The following is an 11,044-nucleotide window of genomic DNA, read 5'->3' on the forward strand; positions in this document are numbered from 1 at the left end:
AGCATTGCTACACGTTGGGAACAAGCGTCAATCGTGCAGTAAACACGACGTCAGCTTTACTGAAAACAGCAAGATGAAACTCTCCGCTTTGTCGCTCGTTTTTGGCATGATTCTTATGATGACGATCATGTACACTAATGCAGAAGCGGAAGCTACGGCAGAAGCCGATGCCGATGCTGAAGCTGAAGCTGAGGCAGAGGCCTTAGTACGTATAATTATTATACCAATGTTAATCTCATTGTTAATCATGTTTTTGTTGCCAAATCTATTTTAAATTTCTAAATGAACATCCTTAATACGTGCGACGTAAACTAATGATTAATTGTATTGGATTTATTTATCGTATCGCTCATTGTTAAATTGAAAATATATATATCTTTGTTGAAATATTATATAAATTGCGTTCAAGTCAAATGCGCGTGCACTTGAATTTATAGTAAATACACATAATTTTTTATATATAATGAAACAGTTCTGTTTCTCTTTATGTTTAGGTGGGTGCCCTCGTTAGCACCCTACTGGTAAGTATACAAAAATAATATGCATATAAATATCTTTGTGTGATATTTATATTGAAAATAAAATTGTATTTTATTAGTCACTGGTACCCAGTTTAATGAAGGGCTAATAACAAGCATTGGAAGCAGACGAGGATGCAGAACGGATAACTCTGGAATTACACGAGAGAAGATGCATAATATACATGTATTGTCAACAACTTATTTTAGTTTGCGTTTACCTCCCACAATTTTTCTCCTGATGTTCGTTTAATCTGATATTCCACTGAATAATAAAGTTTTCAACAAGTGCACATTTATATTTATTATAATTTATTTATTATTAATTACTTTATAACGCGAACTTCGAGTTCAATCATTATCAAAATCAGTTTAGCGCCACGGGAAGCGCATTTTACTACAAGTAGTGATTCGCAATCCTTGCTACGAAGAGGAATGATTATAACCTAAAAGGCTAATATTTATTAATAATTCAAAAAATAAAGTTCTGGTATTTACCTTATCGTTAAATGCTTTGTGCAATCAATGTTGCAATTTTACATGGCGCTACTATATTACATATGTTTATCTAAAGAAAATTTGTTATTTATTGGCACTCACATATCTATCTAGGAGGATAGTTTGGCTTTTATGGCTGTTTATATAATTATGGCGATGTACGTATGTATATGTGAACGTAGACAAGTCTATCTATATCTGAGAAATTCCTAGCGCATCAAAAAGAAATCATTTTATGTTGACAATGGCGCAGATAATCAGTCAAATTTTACAATATAAATGATCTATAGAATTGATGACTAATCCTTAAAAATATTGTATATGCGTGTTTATTGCATGAGGTAGAAACGTTTCCATCGTTAAACATAACTATAGTAAGAGCTGAAAGTAATTCTTGTAAGTGCTCAAAGAAAGCGTTTAGAAGCTATATATTACAACTAGAGGCGTCAATCCTGCAGTATACACAACATCAGTTTCATTAAAAGCAGAAAGATAAAACTATTGGCTTTATTGTTGATTTTTGCTATAATGCTCTAGCGATTATGCGCAGTAAAGTAGAAGCGGGATTAATAGCCAAGGCTGATATTGAAATTAAGGCAGAGGTTTTTGTATGTATAACTTGAACACCAATGTTAATCTCATGGTTAATCGTATCTTTATTGTAAAATCTACTGTAACTTACTATGTGGGTTTTGTGTAATTACGTGCGAAATAAACTGATAGCTAAGTTTGTATTTCACATAACTCCAAAAATATCATGTCGAATATATAGTTACTCGCATTAATATCCGGACATCATGATACTTGATGAATTATTATTTTCTAAAAATAGTTTTTGTTGCAATGAAGAGTTCACGGTTTTTAAAATTATTTAAGTCACTCATTATAAATGTCAGAAATGTTAATTTTATTTGACCGTGGACATTGCATTTAACATCAACATTTGGACATGAAGAAACTCACTGCCCAATGGATGTCACGTTTGTTAACAATCGACCAAAAGTAAGTTCGAATGACCATTTCTCAGCAATGTTTAGATATATTCAAGTGTGATACTAAAGATTTCGTTTTGTGACTGTTGATGAAACATAGATCCATCACTACACCGACCAAAGAACCGAAAAACACTCAAAAGAACAGACAGCACGCGGTGAACTCCGAAGAAAGCAAAAAGGATTCCACGAAAGAAAATGAACAATGTACTCTCAAAAATTTCTTATAGTTTATTATAGTTCATATTCTATAGTTTCCTTCTAATAATTATTGATATAATTAATAATTAATGTTGTTTGAGCTGATATTTTACTAATAAATAAAATGTTATGCAAATGTAAGATTATCAATTCTTTTATTATTTCTTAATACAAATCCCAACTTCCAAAATTGTCAAAATAATCCTAGTACCATGAAGAAATATATTATAGTTGTGGGCCTCATTATCACTACTGTTCCGTTGCGAATACAGGCGTCCTAGGTTATCGACCAACATAGCCGCTTGCCTACGAGAAGGCCGTGCGATAAAAAAAAAGAAGAGACGAATTAATAAACAACGGTTGTTAGAGACACACATAAGCTGTTAATGGCGAAAAATAAAATTTTATTTGTGCTAACATAAAAAGTATATTGTGAGTTTATATATTAAAGTGGGAGTCCTACTTTTAGTAAAAAATAGGCCCACATAGTTTACTTTAGGCACTTAATCGCAGCGTTCGCAATCCTTATTGCAAATAAAAATCTACTCTATTCTAAAAGGGCAATATTCATCAATATATCTAAGAAGAAAATATCAAATTGCATTACAGATCTGTTCATTAAATATTACGTGTAATTAACATTATATTTATGCACGACGCGATGACACTCTACAACAATTTGTGTTATACGTTTGTCTAAAGATATTTATTTTATTGCTCATTGACATCCTTATCCATTCCGGAAGAGACTCCGATCTAACTTTTGGAATCATAACGATATATGATAATAAAGTGTATGGATATTTGAGAAATTCGTGACGCATTAAAAAAATCCTGCGATATATTTTACGGTGACAATTGATCACGAATAGTCCATAAAATTTTACAACATACACATGTTTCAATATCGATATCTAATCCTTCAAGTGTCTCGCAAACATAGTATCAATAGAAACGCTTCCGTAATAAAATGTTATTGCGATAAAATCTAAAAATATTTTTTTTTGAACTGAAAAAGCATATATAAGCATCGCTACGAGCTGGGAGCAAGCATTAATCGTGCGGTAAATACAACGTTAGCTTTATTGAAAACAGCAAGATGAAACTGTCCGCTTTGTCGATCATTTTTGGCATGATCCTTGTGATGACGATCATGTACACTAAAGCAGAAGCGGAAGCTGAGGCAGAAGCCGATGCTGATGCCGATGCGAAAGCTGAAGCTGAGGCCTTCGTACGTATAACTTGCACATCGATGTTAACTTAATTCACGTTAATTACATGTTTATTGTCAGTTCTATTGTAAATTTTTATATGCACGTAATAATGACGTGTGATCTAAACTAATGGTTATATCGTATCCACATTTATATTATCGCTTCAAATATAATACTATAAATACGTTCTTTGAGAGAGATATTATATAAATTTTGGAAATTAGACGAACACACGTATTTGCTACACATAATACATATATATAATTCCTTAAATATATAATGAGATTTTTTCTGTTCTTTTTTAGTGGGGAACCCTAGCCAAGTTGGCGGTGAGTAAAAAGACAAAAATATGCAAATAGGTACCTACGCATGATGCTAATATTGATGAAATATTTCTTTCTTATTAGTTGAAAGCTATACCCGCAGCTATGGGCATGAAACAAAATGTGAAGGAATGATGATTATGGAACAATATGGAAAGAAAATGAATAATTCTTGTACTATTAAAATTTCTTTTTGTTTACGTTTATTTCTGATTATCTAGTGATTCTGATGATTTAATTATTATCTTGATATCGTTTGACATTTCACTGAATAATAAAATTTTCAGCAAGCATAAGTTTATCAGTTTTGTTATTATTTCTTAATGAGAACCTCAACTTCAAGAATTGTGAAAATTATTTTTTTTACCACGGAAAACGTGTTTTATTGCGGACATTAATCACATTCATAATCCTTGCTAGTGGCAGTGGGACATGATCGTAACAAATTTTAGCTGCAGTTGAAAAATTTGTGCCGCTTTAAAAATCTCCTGATAAATTTTATGTCGACAAGTAATTATGAATATTCTTTAAAATTTTACTGCACAACTCGAGAAAACAACCGTTTTCTAATATCAACGTTTAATCCATTAAATATGATATTACCATGTTTACTGCGCAATGGTTCTGTAAAAAAAGGAACACAAATGCAATAAAATATCAAAATGTCTCTTTCTTATAATAACTTTAGAAAGTGTACATAAACAGGGTGTACAAACTAAATGTGGTGGGATTAAACATCACAATTGTGCGACATCAACTCTCTTAAAAAATCAGCAAGATGAAATTGTCCGCTTCGTCGCTCGCTTTTGACGTGATCTTTACGATGGCGATCATGTACACTAAATGTAGGTAGAAACATCAGCCGATGCTGATGTCAATGCGATGCGGATGTTGAAACTGCGGTAAAGGCCTGAGTATATATAACTTGCAATAAATGTTAATTTCACTGTTAATTACATATTCATTTTCAAATCTATTATAAATGTATATGTAGATATTCTAATTACACGCGTAATCTGAAATAATGATTAAAATTATATCCTACCTATTTATTTCTCTCTCTCTCTCTCTCTCTCTCTCTCTCTCTCTCTCTCTTTCTCTCATATCGGTTGAGATATAAAACTATAAATACGTCCCTTAAAATGTTATGTAAATTTTGAAAGCTGGATAAAAGTACGTGTACTTACTATATACGTATACTTAATTCCTTAAACTAATATAATATATAGAATATCTTCTTCTTTATATTTAAATTGAAGACCTTAAATTAGCGATGAGTATATAGAAGCAATAAATAAATAGATACCTATACATAATGCTGATAATGATGAAATATTTCCATCTTATTAAAGTGGAGCATAAATCCCCTTACTGAGAACATTCAAAGCTAGTAACAAGTGGCAGCATTGGAAGCAGTCGACGGCACATGTAAATGGAAAATGAAGAAAAGTTGGTTCTGGAATTACATAAATGGTATTGAACAATTATATTTGTACTATTAAACATTTCTTTTTCTACGATTCTGACAACTGTTGATACTACGTCGTTTAAATTGACATTCCATTGTACAATAAGATTCTTTACAAATTAAAACTTATTATTGGTTGATTTCTTCGTTAAATACTTCGTGTAACAAACGTTACAGTTTTATACGATGCGATAACACTATAGCAGCATTATATGTTATACGATTACCTACAAAATATTATCTTTTTTATTTATTCGCATATATATTCAGAAATTAATTTTAAAAATTAATTTTTGAAGAATCATGATGCGGAAACAAAATAAACGCGGATAATTCTATTAACAGCTGAAAATGTTGTGTATTGCACTTAAAAAAAAGTTTGTTTTTTATTGATAACTTATCTCCGATGGCCAAATGAAATTTTATAACGTAAAAGTTTTCCCCAATGTCGATATCTGAACTCTCGTGTGTAGCATTGACGAGTTTTTGCACAAGATATAAATGCTTCCGTAATAAAATATGACTGCAGTAAAAATTGAAAATATGTCTTTTGAGAACGGAAGAAAATATATATAAGCGCGCTCTACGTGGCGACAGTAATTATCAATCGTGCAGTAAACACGACGTTAGCTTTACTGAAAACAGCAAGATGAAACTGTCCGCTTTGTCGATCATTTTTGGCATGATCCTTGTGATGGCGATCATGTACACTAAAGCAGAAGCGGAAGCTGAAGCAGAAGCCGATGCTGATGCCGATGCGGAAGCTGAAGCTGAGGCCATCGTACGTATAACTTGCACATCGATGTTAACTTATTCACGTTAATTACATGTTTATTGTCAGTTCTATTATAAATTTTTATATGCACGTAATAATGACGTGTGATCTAAACTAATAGTTATATCGTATCCACATTTATATTATCGCTTCAAATATAATACTATAAATACGTTCTTTGAGAGAGATATTATATAAATTTTGGAAATTAAACGAACACACGCGTTTACTACACATACTACATATATATAATTCCTTAAATGTATAATGATATTTTTTCTGTTCTTTTTTAGTGGGGAACCGTAGCCAAATGGGCGGTAAGTAAAAAGAAAAAAAATATGCAAATAGGTACCTACGCATGATGCTAATATTGATGAAATATTTCTTTCTTATTAGTTGAAAGCTGTGCCCGCAGTTATGGGCATGTTCCAAAAAAAGAAATGAAGGCATGGTGATTCTGGAATAACACGGAGAGGAAATGAATAATTTTTGTCCTATTAACATTTCTTTTTGTTTATTTCGCATAATTATTATCTTGATGTCGTTTAATCTGACATTTCACTGAATAATAAAATTTTCTGCAAGCATAAGTTTATCAGTTTTGTCATTATCTCTTAATGCGAACCTCAACTTCAAGAATTATGGAAATCATTTTTCTATCTCGGAAAACGCATTTTATTGCAGACACTAATCGCAATATTTACAATCCTTGCCAGTGGCTAGCGACAGTGAGACATGATCGTAGCAAATTTTATCTACAGTTGAAAAATTTGTGTCGCATTAAATAAGAAGATAGTGCATCATCTCCTATTAAAATAATTAATAAAGAATTTTGGTTAAAATTCAACGAGTTTGTGTATCTAATAAGAGGCTATTAGAAATATTACTTTTCAACTTATCTTTTTAACTTATAACTTATTTTCCTTTAACTTATCTTTAACAAATTGTCTTTAATATATAGACATACGGTTTGAACTTGTATTAAATAAGCAACGGAAAAAATAAGGATTCGTTACTTTTCGAGTAACAGTAACGAGAACGAGTTACTTTTTTGAATCGGCAATAAGTAACGAATTATCTTTAAAAAGTAACTTTCCCAACCCTGGTTATGTGTTCACGTATGAAATGTGTATATATTATTATTTATCGGCATACATTTCCGCCCCAGTAGACGTGCCTATCTTAGCGTCTTCTAGGAATCGCCACGACATCATAAAGACAATTTTATTTAGTAGTTAAAAAAAGTCGTGTTTCTTTAAGATAACGTTCTTCGATAAATTATCGTCCTCCTAAACATTCAAACTTTACAACATCAATATTTCAAATATTGGTATTTAATCTCGTCAAACGTTGCATTCGCGTATTTCTTGCAGAAGATAAGGACACGTGATTGTGATATAAAATACAATATTAATAAAACTTTAAAGTACTTTTAGATAGGCCGAAAAAAGTGTATATAAGCGATATGCTGACAGCAAACATTCAATGTGCGCAACTTAAGAAAATACTAAAAAATGAAACTGTCGCATGTAACGTTGGCTCTTGTTATAATCCTTGTTATGGCGATTGTGTCCTCTCAAGTGGAAGCGTGGCCTGATGCAGACCCTGAGGTATGTATAACTTGCACTTCTATGTTAATTACGTTTTCATTTTCAAATTGATTGCAAAGCAAAATTTTCACGTTGCCATTACCCGTGATATATGCCAATAGTTAAGATTATATCGCATCATTTCGCTCCGAACTACACTTATATTCTTCCTCCTTAAAAATTTATTATAAAAATTATTAATCCTTTCGCTGCGACGCGCTCCAACCAAAAGTGCTATGTGCGGTAGAGTATTTAATTGTGTAACACTGAGGCGGAATAATATAGTAGAGAATATTCTATATAACCAAAAATTCGAACAAGCAGCAGTACATATACAGCGTTCGCAAGTGGCGAGCGATTTTCCACATACACTGACAGAAAGTTACTTTTGGTGCCAATCATATTTTATAAGTAGTAACACGTATATAATTATCACTGACACTATAGTAACATTTACTAGAAAAATGGTTCTCTTAACTATTTTTGTGATTAAAATCAAAAAGTGCGTATGGTTGGCACCAAAAATAACTGTAATTTTCTATCAGTATACATGGTATTTGCAATTGAGAAGCTACGTTTCAGTAACGGATATATCTGTCATACGCAGCGGAAGGGTTAAAGGCATACACTTGCTATGCACTACACATGTGTATAAATTCTTTTAAATATAATGAAATCGTGTCTGTTTTTACTTAGTTCAAAGACAAGATGAAAAAGATTGGCAAAGGCATGCTGAAAGCAGTAAGTATATAAAAGTAGTGCGAAAATACGTAATTATGCTTTATGGTAGTATTAAAGAAACAATTTTATCTTTTCAGATGAAAGGATTCGCTAACTTTGCTGTAAAAGCAGCCCCGGTAGCTGCAAAATTAGCTTTAAAAGTAGCCCCTGCAGTACTTGCGTTTGGTAAATAAAAGAAGATGAAAAAACGATTGCGTGCTCTGGAGAATCACACGAATAAAAATCAATCATATTCTTGTATCATTAGGAAATTCTTTTTCTATTTAGTCCTGGCGTGATGTGTGTGATGGTTTCGTTCAAACTTATATTCTATTGAAAAATAAAATTTTTCTCATATACAAGTTATTTTTTATCATTATCTGTCAATGCGATCTTGCATCTTTTTCATAACGATTTGATATAATATTATCATTTCCAAAATATATCTTTATTGAATGAGGCGTTTGCCCGAGAGGAGTTATCTCTATTTTTTCGAAAAATTATGAAAATATTATTCCTAATGATATTTACGTTTCGCACCTTTTGCAGCGCGGCGTCTGATGATTCGCTATGTCTCAATGTATTACATTGTGATGTTATTGTACGATTGAAAACAAGTGCGATGTTTCGCGTACCAAAATACTCCGGATGCTTTTCATTAGAGTGAATCGCTTTATCTAACACAGTAATCTCAAATATTTAACGATGAAGCAGATGTAATTGCTACTTTGATGAATTGCAATCGTTGCGCTCACAGTCCAAGCATTTTCGAAGGGAGAGAGCATATCCTGGAGCGATCTGATCGCTCAAAGCGGGTAAACCTATTAAACGGCCAAGTATTTCCTCTATTAAATTTTTATTATTGGAATGTAACATGAAATATTTGGACTTTGCTATTTTTGTAGTGATATTTAACGTCAGAGAAAGCACTCGTTATCGGCATGCACGCCTTGCGTAATAAATTATTACGTCGCTGCTGATGTATTCTCGATGTCGATATTTTATAAATATTGTAGCTATGTGACATCGCAAAATTTAATAAACCGCTCGTAATCGGCGCACTCGCGTAAACATTACGACATGTTTTCTCTCCGTAAACCGTCGATGTAAACATTTTAATAACACTCTCCTCGCTTGCGTGAAAACTTACGTAAACATTTTAATTACCGCCTGTCCGAACGATCGATTCGGGATAAGTGTTGTAAGCGCACGTTTTCTTGTTGGTCACGCGATATAACATATTTCGTTTACCGCATGCCAACCGCGAATTTGCATCCCCGGCGAAAGTATTATCCCATACATCGTCCGTAACAACCCCAGCGTACTAAGCTTCGCACAATCATATTAGTATAATTAATGTACAGCGGATTGTTATTTAAGTAGAAGAGAGAAAGAGAAGAGAACCACCCGACTCTCCGTCTGATTAAATATCCCGCTGGGTTTATACTAAATTAATTACCGACGGCCCGCGGACTAGTTGTACTTTCCACGAGATTCAAGCTCTCACTCTCCCTCTCTCCCTTCCTCTCCCTACCTCCTCTTCCTTATTACCGTAGCAGGGCACGAAAACTGACTGCGAGACGAATTAACCGGGTTTCTTTCGTTTTCCCGAGCGAAATGAAGATAATTGAAACTATTTTAATTCTGGGAAATATATACATATATATATACATCTCGCGTCAAAAGTTCCCTTTAACGTGCCAGTCGTATTAAAGTTCTCTTACCTTGGCCGACGCGTCGGGCTTGAGTCATCATCGCACGCTTCCGTAGTGGACATGTTGATTTCTGCAACACACCAAACAAAGGTACACTTTTTTTCTTAACGGAGCGTCATACGAGTATTTAAAATGTCACATTCATACACGGAAAAAAAGAAGTTGCTCTTACAGCCAAAAATTAGCTGTCCGTATGATACAACTGAAATTTATTTAACTAATTCTTTTTGCTTCTGTATCTAATTTTTAGCTTTCACAGCTAAAACTAAAAGATCTGGCAACTAAATTTCAATTATATTATACTAATCACTTTTTTCCGTGTGCGAAATTGAGAAATCAAAGAATGAAGAAATTGAGAAACCGCGAAATTATCAAGATATTGTGATTACGATATATCGCATGTACGGAAATTTTAAAAGTTTAATAACATGAAAATTTGCATACAGGCTATAGACATTTTTCTCACCCTATATTTAAAAAATTGGTTATCAATTAAGTTATAATTAATCGGAACGACCGAGTTTTAAAGCATATAGCGACAATAACAGTAAAATAAATTTTATGACTCTGAAATTTTTTCATGGATATATTAATATAATCGACCGACGCGTGTGTCTTCGGTTATGTAAAATTAATTTGACCGTTTATCTCCCGAATAACTTTTTCATCGAAAAGCGCGTAATTAGCTAAGTTAACGCCGCTTATGCGTCATTCTTCTATCGTTCTAACTGCATTGCGTTTATGGGCCGTAAAAAGAGTAACGCGTAAATTAGAGGATATTGGTATTATCACTGTTTTTTCCCCTTTGCTGGATTATTACAGCATTCAGCCATCCAATGCCACAATATTGGCGAACACTACAAATTATAACTTTCCTACCTCGAGCACTCTGACCTTTTTTTAACAGTCCAGGTAAAACTTTCCTATTGGAATCGAATTTGCATGATGGAAGCTTCACAATCGGTATGTTATTTCTAGCAAACCGTTAGTTCTGTAGCTTTGGAGCTTAATTCGGAAAATCCGCTGTCAAA

At 32.9% G+C, this 11,044-nt stretch overlaps 1 protein-coding gene across 1 annotated transcript; it reads left to right on the top strand.

The window, feature by feature from the left end:
• Positions 1-3,308: 3,308 nt before the first annotated feature.
• LOC106749973 lies at positions 3,309-8,492 on the top strand. The gene is made up of 6 exons (XM_014629970.1): positions 3,309-3,440; positions 3,729-3,752; positions 4,596-4,648; positions 5,860-5,965; positions 8,296-8,319; positions 8,397-8,492. Exons 1-6 carry the CDS (start codon positions 3,309-3,311, stop codon positions 8,490-8,492), a joined length of 435 nt encoding a protein of 144 aa, XP_014485456.1.
• The last annotated feature ends 2,552 nt before the right edge of the window (positions 8,493-11,044 follow it).

This window comes from Dinoponera quadriceps, unplaced genomic scaffold (assembly GCF_001313825.1).
Source record: "Dinoponera quadriceps isolate SergipeBrazil2010 unplaced genomic scaffold, ASM131382v1 scaffold4812, whole genome shotgun sequence".
Taxonomy (NCBI): Eukaryota; Metazoa; Arthropoda; class Insecta; order Hymenoptera; family Formicidae; genus Dinoponera; species Dinoponera quadriceps.

Bases quoted from the DNA above. Each gene is read 5' to 3' on its own strand.
- LOC106749973 (XM_014629970.1), top strand. From the start codon at position 3,309: ATGAAACTGTCCGCTTTGTCGATCATTTTTGGCATGATCCTTGTGATG. The intron at 4,649-5,859 runs GTAAAGGCCTGA...TACTGAAAACAG, and splicing joins ATGCGGATGTTGAAACTGCG to CAAGATGAAACTGTCCGCTT. The intron at 5,966-8,295 runs GCCGATGCGGAA...AAGATGAAAAAG, and splicing joins AAGCAGAAGCCGATGCTGAT to ATTGGCAAAGGCATGCTGAA.